Source organism: Rhea pennata, chromosome 7, assembly GCF_028389875.1.
Source record: "Rhea pennata isolate bPtePen1 chromosome 7, bPtePen1.pri, whole genome shotgun sequence".
Lineage (NCBI taxonomy): Eukaryota > Metazoa > Chordata > Aves > Rheiformes > Rheidae > Rhea > Rhea pennata.
In genome coordinates this window covers 18,234,627-18,251,119 of record NC_084669.1, presented here as the reverse complement: position 1 = coordinate 18,251,119, position 16,493 = coordinate 18,234,627, and the positions used below count along the sequence as shown (strand labels likewise).

At 39.1% G+C, this 16,493-nt stretch overlaps 2 protein-coding genes across 2 annotated transcripts; one reads left to right on the top strand and one right to left on the bottom strand.

Annotated features, from left to right (window-relative positions):
- The first annotated feature begins 2,350 nt into the window (after positions 1 to 2,350).
- RBP4 (retinol binding protein 4) lies at positions 2,351 to 10,392 on the top strand. Its single transcript, XM_062580424.1, is given in 8 exon segments — positions 2,351 to 2,536; positions 2,651 to 2,795; positions 2,798 to 2,921; positions 3,088 to 3,223; positions 3,857 to 3,993; positions 4,152 to 4,258; positions 5,824 to 6,036; positions 10,379 to 10,392. Coding segments are annotated over 8 exon segments (1,062 nt in total).
- Positions 10,393 to 11,690: 1,298 nt separating this feature from the next.
- On the bottom strand, positions 11,691 to 16,129 carry FFAR4 (free fatty acid receptor 4). The gene is made up of 3 exons (XM_062580609.1): positions 15,611 to 16,129; positions 14,890 to 15,018; positions 11,691 to 12,098 (listed from the first exon to the last, which is right to left on the bottom strand). The coding sequence occupies exons 1-3, from the start codon at positions 16,127 to 16,129 to the stop codon at positions 11,691 to 11,693; spliced, it is 1,056 nt and encodes a 351-aa protein (XP_062436593.1).
- Positions 16,130 to 16,493: the final 364 nt, after the last annotated feature.

Here is a 16,493-nt window from a genome sequence, read left to right as displayed (position 1 = left end):
CCGTAGCCCAAGTCAATGCAAATGATTATTATCTGAGGCAAAGTTTAAGTTTTTATGAGTTTACATAGTTGTGCTGGTATAGCTACCTTTGTTAAGACCGAGAAAAAAATTCACCCTTGAATTGCTGTGTCTGTACTAGATATACCTGCAACCTTCCGTCCATCCTCCAGTACACTCCTTGTCTGGATGTAACTGATTTAGGCAGAGGAGTGTTTTTGCCTAAAAAGCTTATGCCATTGAACCAAAGAAGTGCTTAGTTATATCAGCAAAAGGACTTCATTAATGTAAATTGTTTCAGCTGGCAGTGCTGGAAGTATAACTGAAGCAGAAGAGATGTAGAGCCAAGCATTTGTAATGTAACCTTCAAACTGTACCAACTTACTTTTCTGCAGTTGTTGAAATCTGACTTGGAAATATTGGTGTGACTTCACTATAGCTGTACTGCCACAAATTCACAGTGGTAATAGATGTAGAGAAGAGTTTTCTCAGGCTTTGACTAGAGTTTGTAGAGACCCCAGACTTGAGGAGCTGAAAGAATTAAAAGTTAAAATTGCTAAATTGCTGCCAGACATCTCCACCAGATAAGAGTTGCCAAACAGCAATTACGTATTTCTGATTTATTTTTGCTGATAATCTCAGATTGGTTTAAAAGACTATAATGACTCTTGCAAATATTTAGGGCTGATCTTATTAAAAATTATTTACAGAAGTAATCTTCTTTTGTTTCAGTGAGACCTAGATTGTCACAATATGCAGTAAACATCATAGCACTTGTGACCTAAATTTCCAGAGGTGGCCAGATTTCATCACATCTGGATTCATTTGGGTGTATAACCTTAGACTCTTTTGAAAACTTTTATCATGCAGTTTTCATGGATACTTATTTTTTTGACAAAATATTATATGAATAGACATGATCCTGAAAGAACCTCTCTAGGAGTATAATGTAGCACACAGATTTCTGAAGAGGTTGAAATTAAGAGATATAGTATTTCACAAATTTGCAGAGAATAAAGAATTGTTTCCTTTGGTATTTTTAAAAAAAGTAAAAAATTCAAAATTTATAAATTAAGCTATAATCCCTCTTCTTGCCATCAGTCATGTGAGATACTGGACAAAGCAAATCTGTATTGATTTTTGACCTTGTAAATAAGGTGAATTCATGTATATGACTAGTGTGTGTCATCATGTTTTGTAGAAGTGTGTCTCATCACCATCGTCATCACCAAGGGTCATCACCATTGCCAGAGGTTGTAGGTGGGTTTTAAAAGCTGCCTGAGGGACACAGATTTCTGTTTGTTCTCAGTCTATGTGGGAATTGGCATCTTGAAAAGTCTCAGTTAAAACTGGAAATATTGGCTTATTGAAAGAATACTGCTGAAAGATTTAGGATAAAACTTTTTCTGGTTACCTATGTTAAATAGTTTCTTACTCCAAATAGGAGTTTAACGTTATAAATAATGTAATGTTTAGTGTCTAGTGATATTCAGTGTAAGGAATCAAAGGCTTCAGAACAGACTTGGAACAGCCCTGAGCATTTGTCATTTGAGAAAGTGAGCAAAAGTATGCTCCTGTCAATGCAAAAGGCTCCAACACAAACCTGAAAAGAAAGAATAAGAGATAAATCAGACTATTCCACTGTTCGAATTACGTAAGAGAAAAGATTGCCAAGGGCAGCAAGAGTAAGAAGTTTAATATTTTTATGAATATATAGACAGAAGGCAAGGTTGAAGTAAGTTTCTGGGAAAGGCCATGCTAAATGAAGTGTTTTGTTTCCATACTTGAGCTTCTATTGTAGTATTTTCTGTGTTCCACAGGTATTTGAATTGTATTTTTAGTTAATTCATAGTAGTAAACACAATCCTTCTAGCCTTATTCTTTGTAAATTTGGAGGTGAAGTAAGTAGGTGAACTAGTTGTCTTGGTAATGATCATTCCTATCCTGCACTTGTTACAAATCTAGAAAATAATTAACAGGTTTTCTCTAATGCTTCCTAAAGATGTTGAAACTATAGAACAAATATTGACGAAGAGGCAGCAAAACTTGCCTGGGCAGGAGAAAAAATAATGGTTTATATAACTGATAACAGATTGCCAAAAAATAAAAAGAAATTATAGAAACTTTGATTTTCAATTCATGTCGAATGGCCAGGAATGATGTCCATGTACATGGGTATTCACAGGCTGTGAATACACTTTGCCACCTGTGCAGCACCATCAAAGGTGCTCTCACATGCCCTTGCAGGGTCCCAGCTCTTGTCTCCAGGAACTGGTCCAAGACAAGTTTTGGGTGCCTAAGCCATCCTTTAGGAAGCAAGAGAGACTAGGCTGTGAGGCCCTGGAGATGCTCCATGAGCAGGCTTTCAGAAATGCTAGCAAAAACCTTCAAGTATGATGTTTGCTACCATTATCAGGTGGAGGGAGGGAAGGAATTTGGGGAGGAGGTGGAGGAAACAAGTCTGCACCTTGTAACTGGTTTGAGCACATTGGGCAAGAAGGACTTTGGACTGGTGCTGGATTGGAAAACGACAGCAGAGGTAGAGGCACCTTGCTCCCCCCCAGAGAGGAGACGGGGCACCTCTCCTTCTTTTTGTCCTCCCCAAACATCTGAACATCCTGTCCCCCAGAAATGAGCCCTGTCTTTGGGTTAGGAAAACTGGAGAAAGGCATTTGTTTCTAGCGCCCACTTGGCTGCAGGTTGGGGTCAAAGACCGCCTGCAGGGATTACGCAAAGGGCTGTTATGATGGGGCCCTCGCCTGCAGAAGCCATCAGCCCACCTCCCTGCTCCCCCTCCAACCTGACTTTGTATCCCAAGGGATTGCGAAAGCCTCAGAGCTACATAAAGCACTGCCTGGCTGGGCAGCCCGGCCACTACCACCAGCACTTGGGATCTGGAGGGGCTGCAGGGACTGGCACTGTCTGTAAGGAATCTTGCCACAGTGGGATGGGGTTACCTGGCTCCTTGCCTACAGATGCATCAGGGAAAGCTGTGGGATGCCCTGGGACCCATCAGAGTTGCCCTCCTCTATTCCCTGGGTATTGACAGAATCCCTTTTTGATGCTGTTCTCTGTTTGCTGTTGCTGCAGGGACGAGATGGCCCACGCGAGGAGAGCTCCGGCCTGGCTGCTGCTTCTGGTGCTGGCCTTCCTGGGTGGTAGCTCAGCAGAACGGGACTGCCGAGTGAGCAGCTTCAAAGTCAAGGAGAACTTCGACAAGAACAGGGTAAATCTCTCTTTCCTGGATTTGCAAGGTCTTTCCTAGCTCTTCTTCCCAAACTACAAAATTCAGCATTTGGGAATACCACAGTATTCATGTTTTCACTTACAGTCATAGATTGCAACATGGTGAAACAGCAGTGCTTGCACCTCTACAGTGCTGGATCCCGATGCCTCACAAGAATACTGCTGAATCTGATGTTTAGCAGACTGGTCTCAACTTGAATGGTCTAAACCAAAAAAGGAGTGTAGCAACTCAGTTATTTCTATGAAAAATTAATATTCCAATGTTTTGCAGAAAATATTGCAAGGAGAGGACTATCTGTGTGTAAATCTGCAAAGATCCTGCCGTTTGTTATCCTCTGCCCACCAAGTTTTGTATTTTGAATAGTGGAAAACTGCAGATACAAATAAGATACAAAAAAAATGTCTGTTCTGTCACAAACCGTTTCTGCATTAGGACATACTGGTGGGTTTATGCTATCGCAACAACTAGATTTGTTTTGTAGATGTAACTTTGAGGTTTACGGTCAAAGATCTGCATGTTCTCCTCTCTGACATCCTTCTCTAGTTTGTAATGTCTCCAAGCATGTTTTCCATACTTCCTAAGTCTAACTAGGTCTTTCTAATTTCCTTGCAGTATAGTGGTACCTGGTATGCCATGGCAAAGAAAGATCCTGAGGGGCTGTTTCTGCAGGACAATGTGGTGGCCCAGTTTACAGTAGATGAGAAGGGACAGATGAGTGCCACTGCAAAGGGCAGAGTCAGACTCTTTAAGTAAGTTATTTCCACTCTTCCTTTGCTTCTTATTGCACTTCATTAAACTTCTGCTTTGCTTGCTGTTGCTCTAGTCCTACCTGCTATCTCTGTAGTAAGTCACTCCAAATCTGTGCTGTTAGGTTTGAATGTGTTGTTTTCTCTTTCCCTGGCTGCAGTAACTGGGATGTCTGTGCAGACATGATTGGCTCTTTCACTGACACAGAGGATCCTGCCAAGTTCAAGATGAAGTACTGGGGTGTTGCTTCTTTTCTGCAGAAAGGAAGTGAGTACTTTGCTATGGAAGATGCAGAACTACCTGAGTCTAATTATACTGTGTGCCCATAATGGGGGAGAAAAAAAATAGTATTGCATTTCTGAACCACATTTAAAACACATAATAACGATCATAAAGTAAAGTCTTATTGTGAACAAGGTAGTCACTGTTATATGAAATAACTGGTTCGTTTTCTTTAAACAAGTAAAGACTAGGCCTTTGTATACTTCTGTGGTTTTGTTTGTTACTGAACAATATAAACTAAGGTCACTGTTTGGAAAAAAAAATGAAAGGCAGGTGAAATATTTTAACTCTTTTTTAGTTCAGAACTCAGTTATTTGAATACATCCATTTTCTTTGGAAAGCCTAGCATCAGACTTGGTTTTCAGCAACCAGCAGGGAAGAGGATTTTGCAACTGTTCTTTTGCTTAGTTTCGCGTGCAAATACAGAGATTTCGCTGTTTTAAGAAACAGATATGATCCAGTATATGTGTGTGTGTGTGTATTCATACATATATATATATATATATATATATATATGTTTTGTTTTGTTTTCCATTCATCTGTCACACACCTAAGCAAAATTAGCTTATTGACCCAAGTAGAGATCTGCTCGTAGCTCAAGACATTCCCATGGAAAGTTCCCAGGAGAAGCAGGTTGACTTTGGAAAGTGATTGGAGCACTGTTCTCTCCAAAAATATGGAAGGAATGCTCTGGAAGCCAGTTGTTTTTGGATTGTTGCCCAATCTCCTCACAGCACACTGATGAATCATGATTGCAGGTGTGCTCCAGATTGCTGGCTGCCTCCTCAGGCGCTGGCTTTGCAAAAACTGTGGTCTTCACCCACAGAAGAGAGGGTGGGGGAAGAGAACATACACTACTGCCTTCAGTAATGCAGACATGGTGCAGAGAAAGATCTTTTGCTCCAGGAGAGTAAGGTGCAGAGAGAGTGTTTGTTTCTGTTAGTTTGTTTCTGTTAGCATAGTGTGTCTGGCTGACCATACATTTATCACATCACCTAGCTAAATAGAATTCTCTGGAGTTTTAACTGTATTGAGAAGATGTTTTATGATACAGCTTGTTGCAAATAATATAAATACATGTCAACTGCATGATGATCTTTTTTCACACCAACGTGGTTTATGCAATGTCCCTAGTAGGACATTAAAACTTTCTGTGTACTTCATGGTAGCTAATCTAATACATGGTTCTACTTTTGTGTTATTGCCACATTTTATAATGATATTTAGGCATAGATTTACAAGAGGCTTATTAGCTTCATGCCCAGTGACTCCAACAATCTCCTGTTCACACCTCTCCATCACTGTCACAGCTGACTCTGTTCCTAATAGGTATGCTTATTTTCTAAAACAAACGAACAAACAAACACAAACAAAGCAAATCCCCCTCAAAAAAAAAAAAAAAAAAAAAAAAAATCAGAATTAGGTCCTGGACACAGAATTAAATCCTGGAATAGAAGATCATTTGCTATCATTCATACCAAACTTTGTGGCATTACATCTTTTACAGAGTCTCTATAACTCCTTTTCTTGTTTACTATGGTTTCTTCCAGATGATGATCACTGGGTAGTGGACACAGATTACGATACTTATGCTCTTCACTACTCCTGCCGACAACTAAATGAAGATGGTACCTGTGCTGATAGCTATTCCTTTGTGTTCTCCCGGGACCCCAAGGGATTGCCCCCAGAGGCACAGAAAATTGTCAGACAAAGGCAGGTAGACCTTTGCTTGGACAGAAAATACAGAGTTATCGTTCATAATGGTAAGAACATTTTCTTCTGAAGAATTTTATTTCAGAGTTTAATGAGAGTCTTTTGGTTATTAAATAATGAATGTTTGAAGTCTTGCACTTAGTGGCTGTAATACTGTATTTTGAAATTGGAGTTCTTAGAAAGTTCACTCCAACTTTTGCTTGCCTTATCTAAAGGAGAGCTAAGGTGGATAGCTTTTTATGTAGCATATTACCTCAGTTGAAACAATAATTAGAGGAGGTTGTAAAACGATTGAATCAGCATAGTATGAATAAACATCGTAAGGATAAACTTCATGGTGACTGTAAAAAGAAATTGTGTCTCTTTATCAGAATTCTTTATCTTTCCTAACAAACTTACTGCTGAAAGGGATAGACAATTATCTCTATTTTTAAAAACTTCTTCGAAATATCCTTCACAAGGGACCTTAAAGGAAAAACAAAAGTCTTGGAAAAGATAAGCACCGACCTTGTACTGGTGAGGTTGTCCCTTTCCCACAAGTCTTCATGCTTACCTCTTCACAAAGGGTTATGGAAGAGGGACATACACCTTGTACTGGAGGTATGACCTCGTCTTGAGAAATACAGGCAGGCTGAGCTTATAGCATAGGAAGACATACAAATTGGCTCACTCTGTAGCTTGTCTTCACCTCCTTCCATTGGCTATGTGGAGCTGAGAAGCTGCAGAGAAGCTATGGGGCTATGTTAGAAATGTATACATTTCCAGCACCACAGAAGGGTGCCGTAGGTCAGAACAGGGTAAGGGAAGAGTCAGATTCCTTTTATTCTGTCCAGTAAATTGTGCCAGTAAAATGGAGAGGAGAAGTTTCACAAGTGTATTAGAAAAGACCAAATAATAATTTATGTTAGTTTAATCAATGATCTGGAAGACAACATAAAGTACATATTGATAAAGATTGCATCCAGGCTAGGGAACAGTAAAAAATGCTTAGCATGGTATATGAGTTGCAAAAACAATAGCGTTTTTTATGCAACCTCAAATAAAGATATATTTAGGGTGAAAAAAAGACCAGTTACTCCCCCCTTGCATTCTGGAAGATATCTACAGAGGACCTGAGTGGCTAATCAGCTGAATGTGAGCTCTCAATGTAATGAATGCTATGGCCAAAAGAGTTAATGTGATTCTTGGATGCATAAACAAAGGATGTCAAAGATGAATTTACAGACTTTCATGAGGCTGTCATGCGTGGCATAGGTTTGTTTGCTATGTCATGTTTAATGATCCTGATAACTGGCAGGGATACTGAGGATCAATTAGAAGTTTCAAAGAAGAGCAGAGAAAATGACTGAAAGTTTGTAGAATGTGTTTTCTAGTGAGAACTTCAAAGAGCTTGATATTTTTCTCATCAGAAAGAGGTTGAAGGCTGACCTGAGCAAAGTCTATGCTTACCTGCAAAAGCAATGAGAATTGGATAGTAAAGTTTTGCAAACATAGAAATAATAAAATCAAATGGCTGGAACTGGAAGCTGGACATATTCAGAGCAGAAATAAAGAGCTGTTTGTTTAACTCTAAAGGTCATTAACCTTTGGAACAGTTTGCCAAGAGCTGTTGTATGTTCTTCATCACTGAAATCCGTAAATCAAGATTAAAGGCTTTCCTAAATGATATGTTGGAATAAACTGGGATTGACTGAGGGAACTCTCATGTGTTATAAAGAAAGTCAGCACAATCAGCTCTTGTGCCTCTATTGCCTGTTCATGTAATCTATAAACAGAGAGTAATATATTGCCATGTTGTAAAGTAAGTATGCTGATAATATGGTGCCTGAGAGATCTGCTAAGGTAGTGGTGTTGAGCATACTGATTAGTGACCTGGAAAAAGTGCCTGGCAACAGTGAAAATAAAAGTTTTGTCTTGAATGAGAATTTGCAGACAACCTAAAAGTATTTAAGGCAGTCAAGATTAAGAGACATTATAAATGCAAATGAAATTGGCTTTTGATAAGTATTCAGTAATAAAAATTCAAAGGAGAAACTTTAACCATTCATATGCTGCTTGGTTCTGAATTACTATATGTTCAGGAAAGACATCTTTATGATGCAGTGGGCAGTGTAATGAAAATACTGCTTAATTTTTAGCAGCCATCAAAAAGTAAATGATGTATTTGATTGCATAAAGATTAGGATAAAAAATAAGTAATGTCGTTACATAAGCTGGTGGTACTTTCTTGTTTCCAATACTACAACTGCTCTTCAAATGAAGTACAGCAGGAATAAAAAGTTCTGAAAATGAGAGAACAAAATAATTAATGTTTAGGCATTTTTTTGGATGAAAGCAAAGATAAAGTTTAGATTACAGTTCTTGTCTTGTGGCTTTGAGAGGTTTGAGGGTTGCATTTCTGTCAAACCCAGAGATAGTATTATCCTGCTATTAAATCAGGATATTGGACTAGTGTGAGTACTGATCTGATTTAGCATGGCAGTGTCTGTATTTGTATTATTTCCACACTATATGAGGTCAAACATATTGACAATCTTTGCAAGAAAGCACAAACCAAAAGAAAAATTAGCTTTATTCATTTATTCATAATTTGTGGTACAACTTCTTCAGATATCTTTGAATTTCTATATAATAGAACAGTTGTATTTTTCACATATTATGGGAACAGCAGTGTAATTTGAATATAAAAGCTCAGATTGTCTTTGAAATTTCAAACCAAATATACTTTGATTGCCCAACCTTAATTTAAAAGCTGATCATGCTACCTCCAATCTGTTACAGAAATACCAAACCTATCAAATTGAATTAAGTGCTGTATTCTTTGTCTGCTATCCTAATTTATATTCAGGTGTTAGGTGTTGAGTGCAGTGTCTGATAAGACTATTTGAGTCTCTTACTGTTTGTAAATGAAAAAAGGTTGTCTGGATCCTTAAGGCTGTCTGCTTTTTATTGAGGATTATGCCAGATTTTATCTTTATGAGCCCAGCACCAAAGCATAAATGAAGCTTAGAGCCAGCTGTTTGCATTCTTCCATTGCTATGATCAGGACTCGTAATTACTGTAGTGTTAATTGATTCTGAAATTTCCAGTACCCTTAAGCCCAAGTTCCTGCAGAGCTTGGAAGACTCATTTGGGAGACAGAGAGTGATTGTGAGCTAAAATGGAGAGAAAAAAAAAGTTTATTGAAAAGTTTGTATTAGGAACTCTTGCAAAATTCATTTAAATCTGTATGTGTGTGATTGGAAGCCTATTTTATGTTGTAATTCTGCTATTAAAAGCTGCAGAATTATTACCAAACTGGCCAACTTCATTTGTCTTTAATAACCTGCATTCAGTTGTTATTGTGGTTGATTTTTGATTGAGCCTAATAGATACTGCAAGAATAGGCTTATATCTGTTTCTCATTATGCATGCTGCACCTATGTCTTGAAGCTATATCTGTTTTCCCAAAGATTTGTTACTAGCTTTTTAAATAAATATTGTACTGAAATTAAGTCTAAAAAAATAAATAATAGATGTACAAAACTTATGTTGGTGAAAAAAACATCTAAAATAGCAGTTCTTTGTACACTGGCTCTTTGAGGCAAAAGAAGTCAAGGAAAAATTTTTTTGATTGTCATCTATCTTGCACTTCTAATGGCAGCTCCTTCCTAAATATGGATCAGGTTGTGATACACTTACTCTCTCAGAGTTATAGCTCAATTGCTTGAAGTTACTCAGCGTGAGGATGGATATTACACTTTATTCAGCCTTCTAAGAATACTCCCAGTGACAGCAAGGTCAACATAAATAATTACATTGATAGTGGGATAACTTGTAGAGTAAGATACTATTTTACTGTTACTAGAGTTAAAAAATGAATTTGCTGTTAGCATTTAGTAGAAACAAAAATTCTGAATTAAACAGTGGTATATATTCATCTAATCGACTATTGCCATTGGAAGTTTTGGAGAGTAGCAGCTCCTTATCTTTTTGAAATAAATTCTTATATTAAAACATCATAAATTATAAATACTTTGAAGCTTCCTAAAGTAAATAAAATAACTCTTTACCACTAATCTGTCCAATACCTTGTCTGTCAAAGTATTAAAATGATCAGCACAAATGCAATAGATTGGATGAATTCCTATTTGGTCTTGAATTGAAAATTCTTTGAAATTATATACTGCAGAGCTAAGCATTTGCATATGATTACAAGTAACAGACTGGTGCATTTAAGAGCAGTTTAAATATATATATAAATATATATATATATAAAAATTTATATAATATATAATGTATATTTTATAAATATATTATACATATATATATATTTAAGTTTGGTAAAAGATTGGCTATTTTAATATTTCCAGTGTAACTGAAAAATAAAACTTTGATATTTATGTTTTTCAGGATTCTGCTCTTAAGAAGATCCAGAAATATGGAAGAAAAACATGTAACAGCAGCACAGATGTAATGTTAACGCATTGATTAAGTGTTCTGTTGAAAAGCATTTAAATGGCTTCATTTAGATCTTGAATATATTTATCTGAGCTGCATAGCTCACCTTGTCAAAAAAACAATGAAATATTTTAATAAACTTGGATTATGGGGGATGCAAATTGTTTGTATGCACATCTGTACATATGTAGATGTTGGTTTTATTAGTCAGCCATTATCTTGATGCACTATTTTAAACTGGTGACAGATGGCAATAATTAAGAACATAAGATTTCTTTTTTATCAGTTTCAACTTCTGACTAATAGCATTTTAATTAAAAAAAAAAAAAAAAAAAAAAACAGGAATACTTGCATTTGCTTTCCAGAACTTTAAATTTCCTTCCAAATATCATGTCATTTTTTTTCTAGAAAATATTGAGAAACATTTCCAATACCATTTTATAAAGGAGGAAGGAAATTCACTGTTATATACATATCACCAATTTATTTTATTATATGAATATTGAAAACGTAAAAATATGCGTCTTTTTAAAGAACTTGTTTTACACATACCATAAGTAAACTTTTCTTTATTTTTTAATTTGTGAAATTCAGAAAAGTGATCATTTTTTAAACTTGATATGCAACCAGAAATGATCATTCACCTGGTGAATAATGCATGTTTATGATTTCATTATTGTTTTCTACAAGAAATTAGTTAGTTTGTCCAAAACTACATTCAGGCAGTCAGTTACCTACCTTTATAAGCAAGTGGCTTTTTTTGGTAACCTACAAGAGCATATATATTTTTGAGGAGGCACGTTTGTATTAGAAAGTTGATCTCTCTTATTTAGTGGAAAATAAAGAGTAAAAATGGAACAGATCTCCTTTTGATATAGTTTACTATAACTTCATTAAGGTTAATGACAATTAGGGCAGCTGAAAATGTATCCTGTCGGAATTTAGTTCTTCCAGTAAGAACTTATTTCAATTATTTTACATTCACCAAGTTCACTGCTGTATTTCTGTTTATTTCACTGTAAATGAAGAATTCAATCCATCGAATTAAACTGCATTACTCTTACTAAGGCAAAGCAATGAAGACAAGATAATTTTACCTGCAGGAATTAGAAATACAGCTTTATCTGTTGCTGGTTTGGTTTTGTTTTGTGTTTTTTCCTGTGTGCCTTCTTTAGCATATAATACTACAAAACAGTGACCCGTTCAGACTGGGATAGCGTAGAGATTAACATCCAAAATGTGGCATGGATCAGACTTTGACTAATTATCTAGAAATGAAAGACAAATTAGGTTGTTCATGGTTATTTCTTCTCACAGTGGTTTCTGTGTCAGCTCCATTCCTTACAGGGCTCCCTGTACAGCACAGAAGAATTTCCCGACATTTGTGTCTGAAATGGGCAATATTATACAAAATTGGATTGACAGCAGAGTTGGCAAAAGTGAATAACATTATCCAGAAAAAAGCTGATGGCAAAATATACACATTTTGATTGTAGTTCTGGACTAAAATTAAAAAAATAGTGATCATAATTGGGCTCCACATGATGAAGAAAGAGATCATCAATACAAAGAGGGCTCGAAATAGTTTGTAATCTCGCTGGGAAACACGAATCTGATGATTTTCTGAGTAGGCTAAGCCAGCATTTAAACTCCTTCTTGAAGCTTTTGTAATCTGCAGTAAGATAGAAGAAAGTAACTTTCATTGAAACATGGGAGAATTCTTAACACATTTTTACAGGTGCAAAAGTAAATCTTGGCACATGATGTTTCTATTTTGAAAAGTGAGTATAGAAAAGGCATTGCAGGTTTTCATTTTTATTTTTTGTCAATGGTTCCATTTCAAACATTCTTAATCTACTAGATGGATTTTTTTTTCTCTCTCAGCTGTAAACTCAACCTTGATATCAAGCTGGTTGTTCTCCTCATGCCTCTCGAGCCATAAATACCTTTCAGTTCCAAACAGGGCCATAATTACTCATGAAATTCTATTAACTTCAGATTCTGACTGCGATTTTCTATCTAAATAAACCCATTGATTTTTTTCACAAATGTAAAATGGAACGTAGTTAACAATCTTGTTGATGTACAAGAAGGAACAGAATCCAGTTCTCTGTCTGACATTATCAGCTTAAAAGGAGCATGAATTCACTACAGTAACAAAAGTCATAGTACATTTTAAATCAGAGAGATTAGCCTAGCATTTTTTTCAGAAGTGGGAAAACCAAGCTCTGTACCTCCTTAGCCTCCAGTGTTCAAAGTAAATCTACTTTATCCAGAATATCCTCACCAGCAGGCTTTGTACCAGTCCTATAAAAGTAACCTCCATCTTTCCTCCCAGAGCTGCGGAGGATAGAACTAAGAATTCAAGAATCACCAGTATTGCAGTAAAAAAGATGCAGTTGCATCTTAATAAAGTGCTCACCTGAAATGGAGTGGTAGTAATATATTTTGTATTCCTTTCTGACCTGCCTAGAAATAAGAAATCTTGATACCTACAGCAGGCATCTGTACTCTGTACTCTCAGGACCAGAAGCTTAAAAGTCATGTATATACAGGTACATAACTTCCAGGAGATTAATTTCTTTACTGCTTCTAGCCCTTTTCCTAAATCTGTATAGACTGCATGTTGCCTGAGAGGGAAAAGTGGAAAACAAATGACTAGTTACAAATTACGCTTCTGATCTATCATTTTTGCCAGTGATCTGGACAGTGTTATGTAAAAATAATAGTCAATTTCAGGTGAAATAGAGCTACATTTGTACAATATGTTATCAAATTGGAGGTCTTATATCTGTGGTGAATCATCATCCTAGTTGTTCTGTTATTTGAATACAGTTAATGCTTTGAACTGTTTCCAGTAGCACTTAGCATTTTACTTAGTGTACACTGGCACCATGGAATGTTCTTATGAAGTCAAAACAAATCTGGTTTTAGGAATGACTCAGGTATTAAGATATTTTCCAGCTGAGTTCTGGTTGCTTCATGGAGAGCTGTATGAGAGAGAAGATTCAATTACAACAGATGGGATCCAGCTATAGGCCTTGTTACTTTTTTGGTTCTAGAGAAATGCTAACACATTTTAGCGTCTTTATTATCAGGTTGGAAAAGAAACGTGACCCCAGCAGGATGAAGCTGTTGCGCAATCTAATCTTCAAAACACTGTATTTGATCTTCCTGCTCCCAACTTGCCAGTGTGCTTTCTAAATCTACCTGTTGTAATCTGGAGCCTGCAAGGACAAGAGGAACATCACTTTTGTCCTGGTCTCTTGTCTCTTGACTGTGACTCCATATTTTTGCAGTTCTTTCAAAGGTCTCAGACTCCCCGTTGAGTTACTGTATGTTCTTTGCCAAACAATTTGCCTAAATATGAGGTTGTAAAAGGCAAGTGCTTTACTTCACTAGATGAAGTTTAGCTAATGCATTTACCCTAAGATGAGCTGAATAGTGTAGAGAACTAATGATTTTGACTATGAGCTTGAGCCTGATCCATAGACAAGTACATGTGAAGCCTAAATTCTAGGTTCTAAGTTGATGGAGACAGCTATGTGAAGCTCTGGTTCATGAGCCCACTGCCCCTTGGTGCTTAGCATTTCATCAGTTAATTTCCTGCTCAATAATCCATGTATTTCAAGGTTCTTTCCCAAGGCCCATATTTTCCATACATATAGTATGAGAAATTTCATTAGCTGACACAGCATCAAGAATCCTTTTGGGACAAATGCTAAAAACGGGTGTTGCAGCACTTAGTTTGAAGATTTCTAGCTCTTTCCTCACCCTCTCATATAATAAATTTAGATATCAAATACCATGCTTGCCAGAATAGAGAGTAAAACTGCAGTGCATGGTGTCTAAGCCTATTTTTAAGCAGTTAAATGACATCCACTCAGAAAGAAAGTAGAAGCAGAGTGCTTGATTTACAGTTTCTGTCTGCAAAGTTGCTCTGAAAGTTGTGCAAAAATAAGTGTATTCTAATGAATATGCTAATGAGATCTGTGTACTAAAAATGCATGTGGAAAGCAGAAAATCAGTAGATTCAAAAGGGCAAGGATTGTTGTTCCCAGTCCTGCCTGCCTTGGCTTTCTTACAACTCTCTTTTGGAGTAGAAGCTCAGGAGTGCAAAAACCTAGTTTGTAGTTATTTCAGATGCTTGAGTCTTTAAGTATTTAGGAGACTGTCAGGCTTTAATTATGATCAACATATAAACAGAGAAGAGAATTTAATACTGTACATGAATGAAGACAGACTCTGTCTTGGGCTTTGTAATGCGCTGTTCAAGCATATACTCTTAGTTGAAATGTGCAGGCTGATACGTACAGGTTGAAGTGCCTCATTTTATATCATGTACTTTTCTCCTTGAGCAAATAAAGTCTATACTCTTTGTATTCGACGATGACAGGTTGACGCCTACAGAATTACCAATTACTTCTATTATTTCTATAACAAAATTTAAAGGAAAAAAATACCTGTAAAATTTTGGAGTAACTGATGACAATGATTAATCCTGGTATTAAAAAGACAATGATGGCGAAGGTCACATCCCAAACTATTTCTCCTTCAAAGCTGGGCCAAAGCAAGGTGCAAATCTGAAAGTCCTGTTTACAAAGGATAAAGAAGAAAATTACCGTTGTACAGTTCTTTTTACTGGAAATTTGTCCTTACCTGTCTCTAAGCCTGTGGAAGAAGTGGCTGCAGACTAATCGGAATCTATGGGAAGTTTCCACTTGAACAGAGCTGTCAATTAATGTATTACTTATTATTTTTAAAATCTCGTATACTTACAAGTGTTGTCCACAATCTAATTATTGCCATAAATTTCATATCAAGTCCTAATGACAGCTTAAAACAGAAATGCATACACTCGAGGATTTGTATGTATTTGAGTGCCACCTAGAACGCATTTTTGCATGCATTTCAAAACGCTGGAAAGAATAAGATGAAAAAACAACCCCCAAGCCCGGAGCCGCTCTGCTCGGGGGAGGAAGGAGATGACACGAGGCCAGTTCACGTGCTGGGGCCGTGGCGGGGAAGCACACTGCGGACGGGACTTCCTAGCCGTACCGAGGAAAGCCACGAATCTCCGTCTGCGCTTATGTTGCAGGATCGGGGTCCCGGCTCCCTGGGCGTCTGCCCCGCGGGGCGCTGCCACCCGCCTGGCCCCCTCGGCTCCCCCGGAGCTGGCCTTACCTTGCCAGCGGCGGGCAGCGGCACCACGGTGAAGAAGAGGCAGAGCGGGAGGGTGGCGAGGGCGGAGAAGCCCCAGACGAGGAGGACGGCGGTGGCCAGCGCCCGGCGGGAGCACGCGGCGCCCTGCCGCAGCCGCACGATGCTGGCCATGCGCTCCAGGCTGACGGCGCCCAGCGAGAGGATGACGACGGTGCCGCTCAGGCTCACCGCGTAGAAGAGCAGGTGGCAGACGGCGTCGCCCAGCACCCAGGAGCCGGTCCAGCGCACCACGGTGATGATGGGGATGGTGCTGATGAAGAGCAGGTCGGCGCAGAAGAGGTTGAGCACCAGGCAGTTGGCGGCGCAGAGCCGGTGCCGCCGCCGCGCCAGCAGGCAGATGCCCCACACGTTGCCCGCCAGCGCGAGCAGGAAGATGGAGGCCAGCGCGATGGACTCGGCGGCGCGCAGGCCCACGCTGTGCTGACTCCCCACGTCCGAGAAGAAGGGGAAGTAGGTCCTGTTGCCCCCGGCGCCGGGCATGGGGAAGGCCGGTGGGGGAGTGGCCGTGGGCGGCCGGCGCCAGCCCGAGGCCCAGGGCCAGGCTCCCGCCCGCCGCCGCGGCGTTGGCGACGGCAGTGCCCTCCCGGCTCGGGGCGGGGGTCCGGCCGCCATGCCCTCGGCGCCTCTGCCTCCTGCTCGCCCTGCTGCGGCTCGGCCGCGCCAGCCGGGCGGTTTATGGCCCCGGCGTTGCGGTGGAACAAGGAAGTAGGAGGGTAAATACGGGGCGGCTCGCACGAAGGCGAGGCCGCTGCTCCCTCCTGGCCCCGGGGCGGCCCGCGGGGGCCCGGCCGCCTCGCCTAGGGCACCCGGCCACCTGCCCCTGTCCCCGGCCGGGCCCCCCGAG